At 42.4% G+C, this 22157-nt stretch overlaps 1 protein-coding gene across 1 annotated transcript in view; it reads right to left on the bottom strand.

The window, feature by feature from the left end:
- Positions 1-636: 636 nt before the first annotated feature.
- The window catches only part of LOC126458165 (neprilysin-2-like), a 206197-nt gene continuing 184676 nt past the window's right edge, over positions 637-22157 (bottom strand). The window contains exons 13-15 of the mRNA XM_050095033.1: positions 11106-11237; positions 7546-7727; positions 637-6007 (exon numbers count right to left, since the gene is read on the bottom strand). Coding sequence (XP_049950990.1) covers positions 5845-6007; positions 7546-7727; positions 11106-11237 — 477 coding nt within the window. The 3' untranslated portion in view covers positions 637-5844. The remainder of the gene's footprint in view (positions 6008-7545; positions 7728-11105; positions 11238-22157) is intronic.

Raw genomic sequence — 22157 nt, 5'->3', positions numbered from 1 at the left:
AATCATATGTGATAGTTTAATTCACAACAGGTGCATGTGTGCATCCCATTTCAGTTGAGGGTCCAAACGAATGCTTAGCAGTGTGACAGATACACACTCATTTACTTTTTCACTTAGGCCCAGTTTGTGGAGAAGAAACTGTATTGTTCAGTTTTTTTATTTCACCCACTGTCTCACTGTCCACCTCATCCCCTCACCTCTGTGTGTACACCTCCTCCTCCCCCCCCCTTTCTGCTTGTCCATCTCCTGTGCAAGCAACCACCCTCAGGGCATGTCTTCCTGCCCCCTTCCTTCAGCCCATATCATCCCACTCCTATCTCTGTCCATCTCCCCCTTCCCTCTAATCTGTCCATTCTGCCGACTTAAAACTCTTCAATTACTATAGAGATTCATTGGGGAGACATATTGTAGCAGCACGTACACATATACAGATGACCATCCAGCAGTTTTGTGCTGGTGACGGAAAGGAATCCCCTTACCACCTATCGACCTTATGACCAGAATGGGGCACATTGTAGAGCACGCATTGCTGTCTGTGGTGATCATACACTCTATTAAGAACCGTTTCCCCCATTTGTATTATCCAGGGCACAATCATAAATTGTACTGGCGTTAGTGTAATTATTTTTTTTATAATCAAAGGAGTCAGTTCTAATCGTCTTATTCCGTAATTCTTGCAGTTACTTTGTGTACTATACCGTAGCAATCCTTTTTACGTACGGACCAAGTTTCATCGAGCCACGTAACTTGGCAGTGTCACATCATAGTAAGGTTTTACACACCATTATAGTTACAGGAACACTGCACAAATACAACTTCACACAGTCATCCCTCTAAAAACTATTAAGGCCAACTGGCAATTTCTTAAAATATGTTAATCATGGGGAAACACACTTTCTAGACATGGAATTAGTGCAAAGGAAATGATTCACAAGGCTCGGTATGCTTTTACGTATTCGTGGTAGAATGTTCCTAAGCTCTAAAATAAAACAAATTATTGAAATTATGTGCGCAATTTTATGTTAACTTCATAAAACGGTGAGGCCACTGCATCAGTAATGGAAATACCAACAATACTATCAGGAGAAGCACCACCAGCACCAGCGACAGCAGTACTTGAACTACAGGCTGGAACCAAGGAGCACAAGAGGGGGGGACCAGAAATAAGATCGCAGCTCACTCCGTCCACAGATCCACAGGTACGGCGTGAGAATTCTTTGTTCACAGACCAAAAGAGTGAACTCCCTCTGCATAATTACTCTTCAACAAATCAGTTAGCCAAGGAAAAGGGACCAATCAGAAGCAAAGAGTTTCAAGGAAAAAACTGGATCTGAAGATAACAAACAGGATGAAAATGCCCTACTTACTTAAAAAGGAAAAAGGAGAAGAAGAAGTGTTCGTAACCTGAGTTTCAAGAAATTCGTTTCACTAATAGAACACTACATAATGTAGGTTTCTTGAATACTGATATAGAGTCTCTCAACTACTAATCAATAAACTTGAACATTGGCTGGAATACTTAAACCACAGTATGCTTTCAGTAAATGAGCACTGGTCTAGCCATGAAGAACTAAATTCAAGTAGCCATATCATTATGACTGGCAACCAGCTACAGTAGAACAAGTGCTTAACATGATGGCTATCTGCCTATGTCAAAAATCAAAGATCGTTAATGCAAAATTTGAAGCTGCACCTGCAACGTTGCCGAAATAGTAAATTATATTGTTTCGGTAAACTACCACCTGAATTACAAAGATATTTGTTTGTGGAACTGCTGGAGGAACCAGTCCTCTTGGTACTCAAAGATTACACAATATTTAGTAGTGCAAATATGAACTTAGGGCTTATGAACAGAAATGGGAACCATTTGCTAAATACGTTAAGGCTTCTTAACTTCTGCCGTGTAGTTGACAAATCCAAAAAGCAGATGATACGCCTAGATAATATATTATGTAATTTCTTCGAAGTTCTCTGTTGCACTTCTCTATAGAGGTTGCTAGTATATTATGATTCTGGAAACATGTCTCCCGATATCTCTTGACATATGCCGTCATACCTGCGAGATAAGGAGTACTCCAGACATGGACGCAATAGTGTCTTACATGTGCTGTCCATTACCAATACATTACTCATCAGCAGAACTGTCACAGTAAATCACAGTTTTCCATTTGACAACCCCGTTACTGGTATCATGATTTTGTCCCCCTTCATACCTACTGCTAGTATCACCATTAAGTACTTTAATGACATAACATGGTCCTGAAGTTTATGGCTGATAATTAAATATGATATTACTGGGCTTTTGTACAAATGCCTTATCTTGCCTAGATAATAATGATAGTCGTGGACAGCACGACGAAGTTTTCTGTCTATTCATGAAGCGTATCTAACACATCAGCCCCAGTGACAAGTGACATTCCATTAACGAAGTGAAAATATGGTTATGCCTTCTGAGGATTATCTTCAACGAGACCAGCAGATGGGAATATATGGTATGATCAAATCCCTCACTAATTACAGGCAATACTGATTACATCACACATTTAAAAATATTCCAGCGTCTTCATGATGCATTAGCTACTCTCGAATATGGCAAAATTCCTAACTGGACAGTTTTCACCTTCCTGAAGAATGAACGTCTCGTACTTAAATTTTCACACAAGTCCTCCTGCCACATACCTGGAGAGTGACTGATATATCTGTAATCTCATAATTGTTGCGCAGCCTCCCCACATAATTCATACACATAGTACCGAAAAACTGAGATGGTATACGGTGTAAGCTTTTTTGTTCATTGCATATGAAAGGTAGCAAAAACTGTCATTTATTGATATATAATTCTGTCTGCTCTCTGGTGAAATGCTCGAATAACACATGCAGAGAAAATAAATGCCTATGGAAATTTCACACACTGGTACTATCCTTGGTTTTCGCTGCCGGCTCTCAAAATCGACTTGACTCAATATTTTGTGGACCCACTGTCTCTCATTTTCAGGAAAGCAGCTGCTGAGTCTCAGTGAAAACTAATCCTGAGGCCGGACTTATACACAGCGCATGCGTCATGCACCACAGTTGCTTACCCCCCTGACTGGCTCTTTATGCCGCCCCTAGTACCACTCCGACGCCATTCGTATATGGCAGTGCAGTAGTATTCTTAAACTCTCGGGCCGGTGGAACCTAAGATCTCTGTGTTTTGATGCTAGGTAAAACAGGGTTCCACTTCCTGCTAAGACAAAATCCCTTGTCACCATTGATCAAATTGTCTGTGAACATAGACTCAACCAAATCCTTACAAACACTGTTCCCAAAAACGTATCGTTGAATTTCATCCCATGTATCTGGTTTAAATAACTTTCCGCTACTGTCGACTTCTCCAGCTGTTGATCCCCTTGTGACGGCGATTTTCTTTGCACATATCCGGAACAGCAAAAATACACAGGTCTACGTAAGCTTTCCCCATTCACACAGAATTTTGTGTGTGCAATACCTACTAAGTCTCAAATCATCCTTAATAGAGTCAAGCAGTGCCCTAACCTTGACGGGTGGACGGTACACACACTTAATGTAAAATCTCCTCAAAATTATTTCAGTGTTAAAGGATAGCCTATACTTGCATCACAAAGGAACAAAGCCCACAGATCTACGCTCCGCTGCAGGCATTTCTGGCGGTGGTCCAGACACCATATTTGCATCTCACGGTACACATTTTCCTTTACACAGCCACAAGTCTCAAACTTCTTGTGTTAGACTGTCTGTGTCGGAAATAATATACGCTCTGCGTACTAGAGTTCTAAACACGCTATGGCATTGGTACGATGGGTGGAAATTCTTTGTATGCAGTTAACTATCAGTATTCGTCGGTTTTTAGTAGACACTATGTCCCAGAGTATAACCATGATTTTTGTAAACGAGTATGTCCCAAAACGATACCTTCTCGTCAGTTCCGGGCTCCATGACCTATTTAGTTCTTGTATGGAGACAGTTGAATTGTCCATAAATCGGTTACAGCATCACGTCCGTGGGGCTAGTCCAAAAATTAACTATCATACTGTCTCCTCGAGCACATTTGTTGCAAAGCTCATTGTCCTATCCTCGAAACCACCCATAGACATTTAGGATTTACTTATAAATTTCCATGTGGTAGCTCTATTCACATATGTCACTTTGGAAGAGTGCTAGAGTGTGATTAGGGAACACTCGATGAGCAATTAGTGCAGCTTTGTAGTCATGTGTTGACATCGACATGTTTTTCATTAAATGGTACTGTTCAGAATGACAGGGTTGCTACAGGTAGTCCTTAATCTTCTATAGGTCAAAATTTATTTATGGAATACTTCAAGGATACGGCATAGGGGACTTCAGCTTTGCAACCAGTGCACATCTTGAGGTACGTTGACGATATCTTTATCGTCTTGCCCCAAAGACACGATGTTCTTAGATGATTTGTCTTCAGTCTACCTCCCAGCATTAAATTTAAAACGGAGTTTGAAGGTGACGGGAAGCATCGATTTTTTGGACGTGTGGGTTTAACCGAAAACATGATGGTACTCTGTCACGTAGCGTTTATCATAAATCGACAAATTCTGATCGCTATCTGAATAAAATGACACTTCCACCATCCGTACCAACGCCGTGGCGTCCTTAAAACTCTAGTACGCAGAGCATACGGCGTTTTCGAGTCACCAGTTTTCACCTAGGAATTTGCAGCATTTGACGGCTGTGTTTAAATAAAAGCTGAGAAGAAGGTTCATCAGGCTATGCAGTTTGAGCCATCCCTGGAGATGCATGAGGAGAAAGACAGATGTGTGGCACATATTCAGTATGCTTCGACATAGATTTCACTTTAAGGAAATCTCATATTATGAATGTGTTCCGCCTACCTATCAAGATTAGGGCACTACTCAGCTTTATAAAGGATGATTTAGGACTTTGAAATCCTGGCAAACCCAAAATTCTGGGTCATTTGGGGAAAGCTTACATCGGCCGGTCGATTTGCACAGTTAAGGAGAGTAGAGAATTGTTGAAATGAAAGATTTAGGAAGAATACTGAGATACCCTGATATTTTATGGTCAACAGAAAATTTCATTAATTGAAACAAAGGTTTTCTCTTAGCGGGATGTGGAACGCTGTGATATCCAGCATCGAAACACAATGTTCTTTGGTGTGATCGGCTTGAGAGTTTGAGGTTCGTCTTCGAGTGCAACGTATTTTTGGCGCCAGTGTTACACTAAGGGTGGCGCCACAAGTCCGGTCTTGAGAGCATCGCTTGTGGTGGGCGATGCGTGCCTCGTGTAGAGTTCGGGGACGACATTTGCGGGTTTAGCACTAGTTTTCAACTGTTCTCAGGAGCAGCAGCGTCTCACCTGAAGATGGCGGTCATTAAACCATATGTGTGACAACACATTGTTATTGGTGTAGTTTTTCCACTGATATAATTCCACTAGATGAATGTGGAGTATTAGTAAGATAGACTGCAGTAGCTACAATAATTGATTAACACTTAGGATAAAACTAATGGCTTCTGCACACAGGTTTATTTATCTACTCCAAACAGGAGCAGGTAATTATGGTGCAAACACGCAGACACACACAGACGGAAATTCGATTGAGCGTGTGCTGAAACCATAGGATCTGGACGATCCTATTTCAGTGCAGCTGCTCCTCTCTTTCGAGTCTGCTATCTCACAGGCCCCACACAGTGAAGGCCCCACAGACAGTTCTGCAGCTGGGGTGTGAGCCAATAGATTTCCTCTCGCTCTGTTGTTATTCGTGTGTGGCTGGCAGCGGCTCCAGCCGGTTGTCAGCATCAGGCTTCCGACAGTCCGGCACCTCTGCTGGACTCTTCACCACACCTGGCACTTCTCCAGCGGGTTCATGCGGGAGCCGAGAGGACATGCAAAGTCCTCGGCAAACTCGGGCCGGTTGCTGAGTGGACCCAGTACTCGGAAGTTGTCTGGGGAGTGAACTCCAGTGGTGATGAACTCTATCATCGTCTTAGTACGGTACCTGTGAACGGAACGAAGAGGACACTGTCACTTATTTTCTTTTATTAGTGTTTTCTTACTCCTAATTTGGGATGTGAGTTACCACTCTTTAAGTGAGAGACGTGATACGCCAAGTACAGGCAAAAAAAATTAAAATTAAGCTACAACTTCATTAATTAAGAGGAATTTAACTATAACTTTTGTTAAAAAGATATTTACACAACTAAATTCATTTATATATAAATATTTTTTGAATACTGTCACTCTGCATAACAAAACAGCTATTCCATTAGCGTACGAGCTCGTAGATGGCGTACATACATTACACAAGCGTAAATTCACACTGCTCGTACTTATGAATTCAAAGGCAAAAAATGTGTATTGCACAAAAACACAGACACGCTGGTGAACATACATAAATACCATGAAAACACACATGCACACAGCAGTCTAAGGACTGGTCTGTTGGAACTCTCCACACTAATGTATCCTGTGCAAGCCTATTCATTTCATCTCTGAATAACGTCCACAGCCTACAGACCCTGAACCGACTTGCTTAATGGACCATTGGTCTCTGTGTGAAATATTCACCACCCACCGTGGTACGATATACACAGTTATTATTAAGTATCTTCTGTGAATGACTGTGAGAAAACTGCAAGACACACGGGAAAATGACGCGTAACGTTAGATAGAGCATCTTTGCCAAGTTTTGACTTGTAGAAGGTGCCATAGAGCAGGTATATCAGAACAGGTAGATAATTTATCCACTTCATGTTGTCGCATTAAGTTAGTTCGCACCTACAGACAGGCAACCCACTGAAGAGATTTCCAGAACAAGGTCCTGTCGCGCCATCGAGTACAATTCGTGTAAGGGACTCGAACTAACTTCAGGCATATACTGAAGTTATCTGCATCGTAAATGATGCTCATATTGAGCACCTGTCCACTGAAACGTGTCTGTTTCCCTGCGCCTGGTAGTTTTCATGCAGGCGTCCTCTGAAACCGCGGCGGTGTTTATCAGTAACTCATTATTGTACGCCAATACTCTGTAATGCACTGTGATGAGTGTGGCAGAGAGTACATACACACCATACCATGAGTTAGGGTTACTTTCCGTTCCATTCACGTTTCGATTGTGTACAGAATTGAATAGAATGACAGCTTAAACGGTTCTGTCAACACTGCATTCAGTCTAATCTTATTTTGTGTGTCCTTATGGGACTGATGCATGAAGCTGCTTTCTGGCAGTACTGCATTATTGATAATGGCATTATGCTTGCAAAGATTGAGTTTACTATTAATGTCACAACGTCACTAATATACAACACGAACTGAATGGGTCCCAACACAGTCCCCTGGAGCATATCTCAGACTAGTTCTACTTCTGTTGACGACCCTCCACCTAAGATAGCTTGCTGCATCCTCGCTAGCTACTGAAGCTGCTTTAAGCATGTGGAGTGACTCCACATTTCGTTGCCCCACAGCGCCAGTGCTGTCTAACTAAAAGAGACACAGTACACGCAGAGTGAGTTTGAGGTCGGGGTACCCTATACTGACTTGCAGCACCAGTTCTGTGCGGCAGACACCCAAAACATCTGCCGCGGGGAGAGTCCGGACAGCGCGGGCAGGCGCGCCTCCGGGCGGCCGCTGCGGCGCTCCAGCGCGAGGTAGGCGCCGTACGCCAGCACAAGGCCGCCGTTGTCCGCAGTGTTCCGCTCCAGCGTGTTGACCCCGTTCAGCTGCAAGCAAAGCGTCACGTCACGTGTGTCAGCTGCTCCTGCTCCTCATCTCTCGATGCGCCAAAGAAACTGGTATAGGTATGCATACTCAGAGATATGTAAACAGGCAGAATACGGCACTGCGGTCGGCAAAGCCTATTGAAGCCAACAAGTGTCTGAGACTGTTGCTCAATCGGTTACTGCTGCTACAATGGCAGGGTGTCAAGAATTACGTGAGACTGAACGTCGTGGTTTAGTTAGCGCATGAGCGATGGGACACAGCGTCTCCGAGGTAGCGATGAAATGGGGATTTTCCCGTGCGACCATTTCACAACTGTACCGTGAATATCAGGAATCCGGCAATACATCAAGTCTCCGACATCGCTGCGGCCGGAAAAAGATCGTGCATGAACAGGACCACGAGAACTGAATAGAATCGTTCAACGTGACAGAAGTGCAACCCTTCGGGAAACTGCTACAGATTTCAGTACTTGGCCATCAACAAGTGTCATCGGGTGAACCATTCAACCGAACACCATCGATATGGGCTTTCGGAACCGAAGACCCACTCGTGTACCCTTGATGACTCTACGACACATAGTTCACGCCTCGCCTCGGCCCGTCAAAATTTACATTGGACTGTTGATGACTGGAAACATGTTGCCGGGTCGGACGAGTCTCGTCTCGTATTGAATCGAGCGGATGGACGTGTACGGGTATGGAGACAACCTCACGAATCCAATGACCCTGCATGTCAGCAGGGGACTATTCAAGCAGGTGGAGGTTCTGTATTGTTGTGGAGCGTGTTTAGTTGGCGTGATATGGGACCTCTGATACTTCTTGATACGACTCTGACAGGTGACACGTACGTAAGCATCCTGTCTGATCATCTGCATCCACTCGTGTCCATTGAGCATTCCAACAGTTCAATGCGAGACCCCACACGTCCAGAATACCTGCAGACTGTCTCCAGGAACATTATTCTGAGATAAAACACTTCCGCTGGCCACCAGACTCCCCACACATGAACATTATTGAGCATATCTGGGATGCCTTGCGATGTGCTGTTCAGAAGAGCTCTCCACCCCACCGTAATCTTACGGACAAGTCTGCAGAATTCATGGTGTCAACTCCCTCCAGCACTACTTCAGACATTAGTCGAGTCCCTGCCACATCGTGTTTCGGCACTTCTGCGTGCTCGTCGGGGACCTACATAATATGAGGCAGGTTTTGCAGTTTCTTCAGCTTTTCAGTGTATATATTTTTTCCAGTCAGGAATCCGTCTCTGCAGTCGCAGGGTGAATCTTAATGCAAGCTGCTAACTGCAGAGACGGATTCCTGACTATAAATGGAGCAAAAATGTCCTATGAACATGTGTCCATAAATGCAACGTAGCAACGGTGGAGGGTGCTGACGAATGGCAGTTCTTCTGACCACCTTGTGTGTTGCAGGCTGTGGACTGACGCAGCGTTCTGCAAGCAGCAGAATGGTGCCATATTTATGTGGGAAACAAGCAGAGGTGGTGTCCGGGTATCGCCAAGTAGATGGAAATGGTCGAGAAACAGCACAGCTATACTGAACCAAGTACCTCATAGACACCAACAATATCACACAACATTTAAAGCCCCTTTTGAGCGTTTGTGTGATCATATGTCCTTTCACACAGACGAACGTGTGGCGAACGGGCAGAGTGTGCATAAACTAGATTTGCACGACAGGGTTCTACAGAATATTGAGATAAACCCCTGGCAACAAGCTGTAAACCATAGTACTATTATGTATATACTGCATGACAACCGCCACTGTCCTTATCCCCCGCAACAAGTGCAATGATGCATTTCCCTCTACAGGAAGGATATTGTCGGTGTTTTTTCCACTAGACCATCCCAATTATGGAATTTCTGTCATCAGTCCTCGTTACCGACGAACCAACCTTACGAGAACTAGCATCATTTGGCCGCGCAATCATCATCTGTGGGCTACAGATAATCCTCGAGTATGCAGCTCTGTACTGTGTACTGTGAGACCTTGTGTCATTGCACGCACACCGTCCATTTCCAGACATCTGTTCACGTGACCTCACCTTTTCTCCTCAATTTCCAGTCAGGATTCTGTCCCTGCTGTTTGTCGTTTTACTGACGTTCGCCTCGTATATTTAAGAACGGACTGTTACTCAGTTAAATGCTGCAGTACTACAGGATGTACAATAGCCACATCATTTGAGATTCATAAAGTAGAATGTCTCATATGAGATCCAGCTTCATCAGCACAAGGATTACTTAAATGGAGAGAATGAATCATGTTAGATGAAATGCATCACCGCAAGTGTAGTGATTAATCATATTGGTCAGCTAGAGGGTGGGTAAAATACATCTTCATTGAAGTGGAGATTAGTCAAATAGTGCAGACAAATGAGCCAAGTCACAATGATCTTCCCCAAAGTTGTCTGTGAAATGGTGCAGTCAATGCAACACAAAAAAATTCATACTCACCACATGGAAGTCAGTGAAATGGGGGCTATCACATGACCTAAATGAGAAGCACCTTCATCAGGAAGGTGATTAGTCGAATGGTATTAGTGAAATGTGCCACTTCTTCTGAATGGTAGTTGATCAAGTAGGGCAAACAGATGTGCCAGTTAAAATTACTTCTCACTGTAATGATTAGTCAAATTGCGAAGTCAGCTGTGGAAGATAAGGTACATCTCCGCCAGAATGGTGATTACCTAAAAGAGATAGTCAAATACGCTAGGTAAGTTGCACATTCATGGTGTTAAGTCCAGATTGGGAATCGAATGTGTCAGATGAAATCCAGATTCATTAAAATCATTAATCAAATGAGACAATCATTTGTGGTACATAAAATGTGTCGTTACCAGATGGTGATTAGTCAAACTGTGCCAGTCAATGCTGCAAGTCAAGCTCACTGGCTAAATGAAGCACTCGGCTGTGCCAGATGACATATATCTTCATTTGTATGGCAATTAGTCTAATGAAAGTAGTCAGATGTGCCAGATGAGGTCCATCTTCATCAAAATGTAGTTAATACAATGGAGTAGCCAGCTGTGCCAAGTGAAATCCATTTTCATTGAAATGATTTGTCAAATGGGGCACACAAATCAGGGTCCTACTGCATCCTCACCAAAATTGTTATTAGCGAAATGGGACTCTTTGCTGTCTCACTTTAGATGTACATTCATCAGAATGGTGATTAGTCAAAAGTGCAACATTATCTGAATTTTCATCACAATGCCAATTCGTCAAACAGGGGCAACTAAGATTTACAAAATTTATTTCAAGAATGAGAGCAGTATGGCTATTTCTTCCCTGAAAAGACGATGGATAGTAAGATTTTTAGAGAATGAAGGAAGTAGGAGGAAACAGCAAAAGTAATACTCACATGTAAGCCTGTTTGCTCTTCGGTATAGTTCCCATACTGTGAGATCAAGCACTCAGCTTTCTTGAGGAACTTGTCGCGGGTCACAGGGTCCCACCAGTCCACCAGGTTGCCATTCTTGTCAAACTGACGACCCTGAAAATTGTTGAAACATTAAAGATATTTAAAAATGCTTATAACATACCATTTTTTCCGATTTTTAGACAGTTGCATTACTTCATCCCCTTCTCCCTTCCTGTTCCTCTTTCTGGCTCGTGCACTGGAGAATCGACTGGAAAACCTCGATATTATCTCGAACCTCTTTGATTTTGTTTTCATGGTTGTTCTGTGAGGTATACATAAGACGAAGAAGTATAATTGTTGACATTTATAGAAAAATACAGCTGCGGAGTCTTGACTGCATGCTGCACAAAGTCTCTACTGTAACATAGGCCACTGGAGCTGTCTGAGAATATCCACAGTTCTTTCCCACTTTCTAAGACAACCTGTGAGAAAACACACTGCTCTCCTATCGATCTTCTCCATTTTGTCTATCTGTCCTATTTGGTATGGGTCCCAGACAGAAGCAGCATTACTATATTACGTCACTGGTCAAATATGGGTTTTATAAGCTACGTGCATGGATGGACTGTACTTCTTGAGGACATCTTAAAGTGTATCCCAGTGTCGTCCACTGTGACAGCGTCTTTGACTGTTAACCAAAAATATCGTGGGTCCAAGTTCCATTTCGGCCACGTTTTAAGGTTTGGGTAAAAACCATTAGCAATGGGGACTGAAGGTTTCTTGCATAAAGGGTCACCCTCGTTCTATCACCAGCCTCGTCAAAGTGGGCAGAGGAGCTTGCAGTATTTGAGGGAATCCTCTTGTCCTTCGGATGGGAAACTGCCCTTAGAAGACTGAGCAATGAACAACAGCATTAGGATGCAGAAGACAATGCTGAATAACAATCGAGAAGGTAACATTCTAAGATCTTGAGCCCGGGATGTCAGAAGTATGAATACGGTATAAAAGATAGAAAATTAGAAAATGTATTTGCAGAAGCGCAATACAGATAAAGAGATGGCCAGTAATGTGAAATGAAAGAAGTTAATGATTTCTGGTCAGACGAATGTAAGGTAATATCAAAAACAGTAGAAAAAGGTGTAACTCGAGTAGCATTTGCTATGAGTAGGAAAGCAGGCCAGAGAATGAGTAACTGTGAAAAATCCTGGGGATTATTCTCATTAGAGTATACAGGAAACCATCGCGAACAGTACTCGTGCAGGTACAAACGCCAATGTCACAAACAGGAGACACAGAGATGGAGAAAGTATATGATGGAATTTAAAAGGTACCGGTGGCTCAGATGGTTGTCTAATAATGTAGGATGGTTCAAATGGCTCTGAGCACTATGGGCCCTAACATCTATGGTCATCAGTCCGCTAGAAATTAGAACTACTTAAACCTAAGGTCAGCACACAACACCCAGTCATCACGAGGCAGGGAAAATCCCTGACCCCGCCGGGAATCGAACCCGGGAACCCGGGAACCCGGCCGCGGGAAGCGAAAACGCTACCGCACGACCACGAGCTGCGGATGTAGGATGATTGGTGCACTTTGGTAGAGGAAGGAACTGAAGACAAAGTTATGAGAGAGTATGGGGTAAGTAGTAGAAATAGAAGAGTGGAAAGACGTAGATTTCTGAAGTAAACTTCCCTTAGTAATAGCGAAAATACTGTTTAAAACTCAGAAGAGGAGGTTGTGTTCCTGGAAAAGACATAGGGACACAGAGGACATAGAGAGATACCAGCCGAAGTACAGACAGCATAGTGAGAAACAGATTCCAGATTCAGATATGCTACTGTACGGTGTATCCAAGAGCAAACACAGACTGAGACCAGAACTTAGTAACGACGAAACGTAGGCTTAAGTTTAAGGAAGAATCAGCATTAAAATAAGTGTGTACTTAAGCATTATTATGAGTGTTTGAAGTTCTCTAAGTCTGAAGATACTGCGATAACGAGTACCACAATATGCAGATACGTAGAAGAGAAATAGACGTCTCTAGAAACAACAATCACGGAGTTTGAATAGGAACAAGGAAGGTAACTGAGGAGAAACCTTGAGTAACAGAAAAAAATGCTTCAGTTGATCAGGGAAAGAAGGAAGTACATAAATGCTCAGGAGAAGAAAGGAATAGAGCAGTGTAAGTCCTTCAGAGTGAAATAAATGGAAGTGTCTGGAAGCTAAGGGGAAATGACAGCAGGAAAAACATGAAGCATTAGTCCTCGGATGGACAGTTGCATCATACAGAAAAATCAAAATAACCTCTTGTAAGATTAAAAGCAAAGGAGTCAAGATTGCAACTACACGAGGAATCCCACTGTTAAACGCAGAGCGAGAAACGCAAAACTAAACAACTATTAAAGTTAGTGTGTAGAATGTATGAGACTGGAGACATACCATCAGACGTTCAGAAAAATATCATCAATGCAATTCTAAAGATACCAACGGCAAATAAATGCTAGAATTATTGCACAGACAGCCTAACAACCCATTCATTCAAACTTCACACAAGAATAATACACAGAAGAATGGAAGTGAACATAGGACCTCTTATGTCACAGCCAGTTTGGCATTAGAAAACTTGATTAGTTAGTTACAGTACTTGTTTCATAGATCAGATTCAAGACAAACGTCATGATGAGCTATGTGTCAACAGAACAAACGGAGGACACTTATACACATCTTCCAAATAAAATAAAAACAGTAGCAGTTGTATGGCTATAGGATTGCACTTTAAATTTCATTTCCCTCTTTGGTACAGAAGCAGTAGTCAAGGGGAAACATGTTTAATTTACATTTTAATCGCTACTCCCATGTGTTAGACATTTTGTTTCCATGTATAGACTGGCAAAGCGTTATGTAGCTCCATATTTCACCCCTTTTTGTGCTGAAGCTTGATTTATTAAAGGGTAACGCGCATCTCTTTTTCTTCTAATATTATTCTCAACCTTAGATGGATTGTTGATAACAAACTTCCTATGTGAAGAAATTTACTGCGAGGCTGCAGTTAACACTCGCCGCTGCTTTAAAAGATACCTGCAAGATGTGTGTGAACTCTACTTAATTCTAATTACTTTCTTCTACACAACACTTCTTACCTAAGCAAAGAGTTACCTCACAATATCACCTCATAAAATATCAATGAACGGAAATATGCAAAATATGTTAACTTATTGACTTTGGTATTCCAAAAGTTGACAGTGATTCTAATGGAAAAAGTAGCCAAACGTGAAAATTTTTGCAGGTCTGCTACATGGTTTTTCCAGTTTAAGTTTTCATCAATACGCACACAGAAAAACCTTCAATTTTCTAGCCTGTTTGGTATTCGTTTTGGTTTACTATGGTAAAAAGAGGTGGGGTATTTTTGGAGGTAGAAATCTCGATGAACCGAGTTTTCGAAATTTAACGCTTGCCTGTTAGTGCAAAGCCATTTAGTAACCTTCATAGAAACATTATTTACTATTTTTTCTGTTGGTTCTTCTTCGCTCAGTTTCACAATAATACTTGTATCATTTGCAAATAGGACTAATTCTTTCTCCTGATCCAAATAAAGTGACAGATCAATAACACTCGCAGAGCAAGAAGAGTAGTGGGCTGGTGATCGAACCTGTGGATTCCCTTTGTATTTCTCCCCCTGTAGGTGATATGGGGTCGTCGTCGTCGGCTGATACTCTTATCCGAGTTTTCATCTCCCTCCTGAGATTTCCTTTGTCACGGTTGAGCCGTGAAAATGGTGGACTGGTTACTCGGAGCGATGATCAAGGTTTATAGATTTTTCTTATACTGATCCTTCTAGCGTTTAAGAGGGGCATCTCGCGACATTTTACCTGTGCTGACTTCACTGTACATCATTTGACATGGAAGTTTGTCAGCTCTCATCTGCTGCACATGCCCAAACCATCTTAGTTGGTGCCCAATAATGAAAGCTTCTATACTATTCATTTTCGCTTTCTCAAGAACGGTGGTATTCGATATTTCATGATGTATCTCAGGTTCTGTTGGTTGAAGCGTTCTAGTTTCTTCAGATCGCGAAGGTCTAATGTCGAGGTTTCGCAACCATAGAGCAGCGCTGAGATGGCAAATGTTTTATACATCATCAATTTGGAGTATAGTGTTAGGTCTTTATTCAGGAAGACTCGTTATCTGAGACGACCGAATGCTACGTGGGCAGCACGTATTCTATTCTCCACGTCTTTTTCAGATGAGCAATTAGATGACAATAGGCTTCCTAGATAAAGGATATGGGCCACTTGTTCCAAGGGTGTATCAGAAATAGATATGCTGAAATCGGAAAGGGACGAGCCAGGAGCTGGCTGTGCGAGCACCTTTGTCTTTTGAATATTGATGGAAAGACCAAATCTTCTGCTGAAACAATTAACAGACTGCGCCATCTCTGCAGGTGAATGAGCTGGAAAGACATTGTCATTCGCATACTGCAGCTCTGCTACGCGAGTGGTACTTGTGAATTTTTCTGAATGGAGTCTGGACTGGTTAAATAATCCTCCATCCATCCCGTACTTTAGTTGTATCCCAGCGTTGTTCACAGATGTCTCATAAAGCGTAGCTGCCACGTACAAGGCAAATAATGCTGGTGCAAGAACGCATGTTTGTTTGAGGCCAGTCGTTATTGGGAATTCATTAGACGTTTCATTCTGACAGATGAAATATCCAGTGATGTCTTCATGGAGAGCTTTAATCAGGCCAACAAAACGTTCAGAGCTGCCGAAACATTTTAAGACCATCCACATGGCTTCTCTGGGAACTGTATCAAAGGCCTTTTCTAGACCGTAAAAAAACAATAGTAAAGGCTTTTGTTGGTATCTGCACTTCTTCTGCAGTTGTTGTGCACAGAAAATCACGTCAATCGTCCCTCTTGATGGGCGAAACCCGCATTGAGACTCAGGAAGCACAGTCTCTGAAAGGTTCTGAAGGCGATTAGGAAGGATACTGGCAAAAATTTTACCAGCGACAGAGAGCAAGGGTAATCCAGTAGTTACCACAGATGCTTCTATTGCCTTTATTGAAGATAGTGACAATTGTGGAATTCTTCATGTCGGCTGGTATCTTGAGGGTTTCCCACACTAATAGTATGAGTGAGAAGAGCCTAGTTTTAAGAGGCAAGCCGCCACCCTGAATAAGTTCCAACGGGATGTTGTCAGGCCCACGAGCTTTTCCTGGTTTCATACTATCGAGTGCCTTGCTGAATTCTTGAAAAGTTGGAGGATCAACCATTCAGGGTTGTGGAGGATGCTGTAGGACATGTTTGAGAAGGTCTCCAGTGGCAGTAGAAGTGCGGTTAAGCAGTGAGCTAAGTGCTCTTTCCAACGATTTAAGATGTCCTGACTTTCAGTGAGCATGGTGGTGTTGTCAGCAGCTTTCAGTTTCCTGATGAGGAGTGGATGGATCCATAAAGCTCTTTAATTCCAGTATAGAAGCCACGCAGGTTCCTGTCATCGCTGCAGTCTCTTTGATGATGTTCTTTAATGCTGCCTATTGTTCGACATCATCTGTGATTGCTGTAGATTTATAGAGTTGTTCTGACAGCTCGTCTTGGAAGTGTGAGCGAACGTCTTTGTTCTGCAGGTTATTGATGCTGAATTTTCTGCGCTGTGGGTTTTAGAAGCGAGATCGTAGCTTGCGGTACTTTGGTAGCCTCAGATGGCTAACTAAGAGTTTATGATCAGTCCAGCAATCATCGATATTTCGAGCTGTTTTTGTGATGAGAATGCCCTTCTTGTCACGCTATCGAGGGATGACATAGTCCATAAGATGCCATTGTTTGGAGCGTAGGTGTATCCATGTGGTCTTATAGCGGTTAGGCGAGCGGAATTGCGTATTGCTGATGAAGAACTCGTGCTCAGCACATAGACCAAGAAGTAATAGCCCATTTGCATTGCAGTTTCCGACCCCTTGTTTACCCATCATGTCTCTCCAAAAACGATTGTCCTTTCTCACTCTGCTGTTGAAGTCCCCCAGTAGGATTAATTATCTTTACCAGGTATCTTAGAGAGAGTAATGTTCGACTGGTGTTGGAACTGATTCTTCGAATCTTCATCGCTATCTAAAGTAGGAGAATATGCAAAGACGAAGGTGATGAAGCTGTCTGAACCAAGGGGTATTCTAAGAGTGATGAGCCTTTCTTTAATTGAAACAGGTGTAAGTCGATGTGCATTCACTATTTTTGTTTTTACAGCAAGTCCTACACCGTGGCTGCGTGGCTCTCCTGATCCTTCCCTTTCCAGAAGATGGTGTACCCTGAACTTGCCTCACTGATATGTCCTTCACCTGTTAGTCTAGTCTCACTCAAGGCAGCTAAATCTATATCTAGCCTAGCAAATTCATGGCTGATAAGAGCGGTTCTTCTTTCTTGCCTGTCATTGTTCACGTCCAGTAGGGTCTTGACATTCCATGTTCCTATTGTCATTATCATTTCATTCTTCTTTGGTTTTCGTCTGCAATATAGGGAGTGATCTTCTGGGTGTAGATTTCCAGTCCGGTTCAAGTGTGAGTTCCGATGTTTAGCCCACATTTTCTAGGGCCTTCCCCATTCAGAGTGGACAGCGGTCGTCCTAAATAGGCCTCCCCAGTCGCAGATGCAGGACCGAATCCCCGAGTAGTCGCACGGGTTCTCAGAGAGGCGACAATCACACACCTGCCGCCAATGTGCAGGTCCAGACTAGTAGCTTTCAGCCTCACTCAAAGCCTGCTACCACCGTCCTTACCCCATCGACATTGTAAAGAAAATGTCTGGAGAAATTGCCATTTGTGTGGTTTTTTTGAAGGAGGATTACAGCTTGCGAGGAAGTGACCCACACTCTATGATTCTGTGACAGTTCATCACGGAACATATGTATGAGACATGTGACTTCCGGTACCAGAACTGCAACGGACTGCCGCGAGCTTAATGACGGCTGAGCGGTGCCTTTTCAGCCAGTCCATCTGGGATGACCTCTTCCGTCTCCACGATCGTTGAGAGCCTGGGAGATAAAAGATCCTTCTTCCGCTCGCTCCGCCGTTGGGTCGAGGGCAGGATAGTAGAGGGAAAAGTGAAAGACACCCTTGGACCTCGAAACCAAATACCGCTGGTGTCGGAAGAACCAAGAGTTGGCCATGGAAGGCCCATAGGAAAGAAAACAGAAGAACCTGACACAAGTAAGTGAAGTAGTGCCAGCCTTAGCTAAGGTTCCATGTGGTTACCGCCCACATACACCCAAGACGGGAGTCCCTTGGGGAATACGCCTTGCCTGGAATCTCACGAACTAATCCGTCTGGCATGGGTGACCCAACCAGGAGAGTAGCTCCCGCCAGCTTAGCTCAGTGGATCACTGAGACACGCAAACCTCCCCACCAACGTTAAGGTGGTAGTCCATGGAGAGGTCACTCCTTATATTATTCGGTCAGCGTGGAGTGACTCTTTGCATACAGTTTTTTAAAATAAGATCTAAACTAGGCATTCGCTGAACAATATGTTCCTTAAACACTCAACTTCTTTAATAGATTGCCATGACATTTGGAAGCGTTTGATAAGTCATAGGTGTTTCCAGTTGCTAATATTTCATCATTTAAATTTCTTTATGTGCTCAGAAAATTTATCAACAGCTTACTCACTATAATGGCACTTCCGAATTCCAGAGTGTGACTAGCAAAGTACCCCAGTATTACACATGTTAATGACAACCTTGAAATATATTACCTTCTCAAAAATTTGAGAAGGAGATGTTGAGAGTGACAATTGGTGGTATTTATTGACACCTGTGAAGTCATCCTTTTTATGGAGAGATTTAACAGTGGGGTACTCCTTCTTTCTGTGAGAGCACCCTGCAATTTTAATGATTATTTGCGTAAGTGAAGGCAAATGAAGGTAAGGGCAGCAGAAGAGTATTTCTGACGTCGCACTTTTTAATTGAAGCAAAACTTAAGAGAAATGACGACCACGTCATATGATTGTTAGACCTAGAAAAACTGCCCGACAATGTAAAATAATGCAAGAAGTTCAAAATTCTGATGAAATTAAGAGTAAGCTAAACCGAAAAAAGAGTAAATGGATGGCCAAGAACCAAGTACTCAGATTAAAACGGGTTTAAGAAAGAGATGAAGTAGTTCTCCCTTTCTGTTCAACCTAAATCGAAGAACAATGACGGAAACGGCATGGCTCTAGGAGTAGAATTAAAATTGAGGGCGAAAGAGTATCAGCTATCAGGTTCACTGGCGACACTTCCAGACTCTGTGGAAGCATGGGAGAATTATACGGCATACTGCATGGAAGCAACACTCACTTAGCACAGAACTGAAATTGAGAGTATACTTCAGAAGGACGAGAGTGATGAGGAGTAACTGAAATGAGATCAGAAAAAAACACCAAAATTAGGGCCCAGAAAGTGGACGAAATTAAGGAACTCTGCTACCGTGGAAGCAAATAAAGGCACGCCAGACGAAGCAATGAGGACATAGGCAGCAAACTAGGCACGCAAAGATGGCGTTCCTGACCACATCAGCCTTAATTTAAGGAAGAAAGTTTTAAGAATATACATTTGGAGCACAGAATTGTATGAAAGGAAATAATGTACTGTGGAAAAACGGGAAAAGAAGTCAATCGAAACGTTTTAAATGTGATGCCGCAGAACGATGTTGAAAGTTAGGTGGACTGGTGAGATATGAAATGGAAATATATAATGACGTCGAATAACTTTTCACATGAATGACGTAAGTGCAAATGACAGCCCCACCAATGAACTGCCTTTTCATACCTTGTATTCGTGATACTACCGCCATCTTTATATGTACATGTCGCTATCCCATGAGTTCTGCCACCTCAGCGGATACTGAATGGCTAAAAGAAGTTAAGCGAAATATAGAGCAGCCTGTCAGTGTTTTAGAGTCTGGGTCATACGTCAGTAAAAGTGTGGCTGTGGAAAATATTCTGGTTAAACGTAGAAGGTTTTGCTACATCCAGTACTGGTGACTAATCAGATGACAGTAAGGAGCTAGAAACAAAAGATTCTAGGATTGGGAGCCACTGTATGGAGTCGAAGCAATAATGATAAAAAAAACTGCTTTTAGCTGCAAAGAAAAATAAAAGTGTGAGGCTTGTCACTGACTCTCGAAAAAAGGATGAAATTATAGTGACATAGAGTGATATGCCAGGAAATAAGGAAGAACTATTGAAATGTTTGAGTGGAGTTAAGTTCTTATTCTCACTACATGTAACTTATGCACATCACAATATTCCTCCGGAGAGGTACGCTAGAAAATACACAGCATTTTTATATGAGGTACAGGGTTATTAGTTTGTGTAGTCCTCTTTGGCTTCAATATTTCTGTTTCTCTGTTCACCAGAGCCATGGACCATGTATTAGGAGGAGCGCTTTCCTATAAAATTACGGTCCACGTAGAAGACATTCTTCTGACCAGCTGATATGGGGAAGAACATTGTGATTCAATAGAAGAGGTAGAGCAGGCAATAGATTAGGGCGTAATGAAAGTAAACTTAACAAAATAAGAAACTCTGAAGAAGTAAATAAGATTTTTGAGTCAAGTAATAAGTGAGAAAGAAATGGTATGATTATTTGGATTTTATCGAAAAATTTTCCCAGATCTAGGACTCAATGTTGTCTCTTTAACGCAGCTGTTGAAAATGAATGAACCGTGGGTCTGCACAAGGGATTCCAAGGATGCATTCAATAACGTGAAAAATAGGCTACTGAGTAGTGAAGGAATTGGCACATTTCATCAAAATATTAGAGGCATTAGAGATAAAGTAAGTGAACTACTAATAGATGTTGACTCTGAAATCATTTGTATGTCAGAGCACTACTTAAATAATTTGACAATTCAGAGGCTTTCTTTACCAGGATATATATTAGCTGCCTGATTTTCAAGGAGTTTCTTGTGGGGTGGAGGAGTGGCTATGTATATAAAAAACAGTATGCTATTTGAGTCCGTAGACGTATCACGGCACTGCACTGAACAGATATTTGAATGTTGTGTAGGGGCAATTAAATTTAGTGAAACTAAACTTTTAATTGTTGTTGTTTATAGGTCCACTTACTCTGACTTCAGAGCATTTCTGCTCAAGCTACAGATGGTTCTTGATTCACTTTGTAGCAAGTACCAGAAATTAGTTATATGTGGTGACTTCACTGTAAATTCTTTGCATGATGGTGCAAGAAAAAGAATGTTGGTAGATCTCCTAAATTCGTATGATCAGATGCAGACTGTGTTTTTTCCAACTAGGGTGCAGTGTAACAGTAGCACAGCGGTATACAATATTTTTAATCATTCTTCATTACTAGATGGGCATTCTGTTAGTAAAAGGGTGAATGGCCTGTAACGACAATTATACGTATAATAATTTTTTTCTTTATGAATTTAGATAAATTAATAATAGCAATGTGTTGAATTTCTTTTTCGATTCTTTTCGTGTCATGTTAAAGAAACTGTGAGTAACTTTTGAAACGAATATTATTATTTATGTTAGATTTCAAATAATGTGGTAATCAAAGGAAAGTGTATTTAATGTTAAAACTATTGTAAGATGTGAAAATTGTAATTTATACACTTGGTCCATACGTAGGTAATGCATTAGGATATGTGTAGTAGAAAACCTGTGGTGAATACCCTACCTGTAGGGGAGCGGGAAAAGGTGGAGGTAGGCGAGGCGGGAAAACGCACACTGGGCGCGGTTCGGCACAACGGGCACAATAACAGTCGGAGGCGAGCAACAGTCGGAAGTACACGTATTGTACCGAGGAGGCTACCCAGGAAAAGTGGATTCCATTGAGCCTCGGATGGACCGATTCCGACGACTACTTGGCATGGCTATATTCTGAGGCACAAAATTGGAAAAATTGCGACGCTAAGAAGATGGAAAGTGCCGATGTTGTGTGAGCTTTAGCCGTGCTTGTATGTGTGCCGTGCTGCTCGCTATCTCGCTGCCCGCCATCCGCCGCACCGACTTGCACAGGTCAAACATTTATTTCATCTTTAGAAGTGTATCTGTGTGGACCAGTG

Source organism: Schistocerca serialis, chromosome 2 (genome assembly GCF_023864345.2).
Source record: "Schistocerca serialis cubense isolate TAMUIC-IGC-003099 chromosome 2, iqSchSeri2.2, whole genome shotgun sequence".
Classification (NCBI taxonomy): Eukaryota; Metazoa; Arthropoda; class Insecta; order Orthoptera; family Acrididae; genus Schistocerca; species Schistocerca serialis.
Note: the sequence above shows the minus strand (reverse complement) of the source record. Positions and strands in the feature narration are given on the sequence as shown.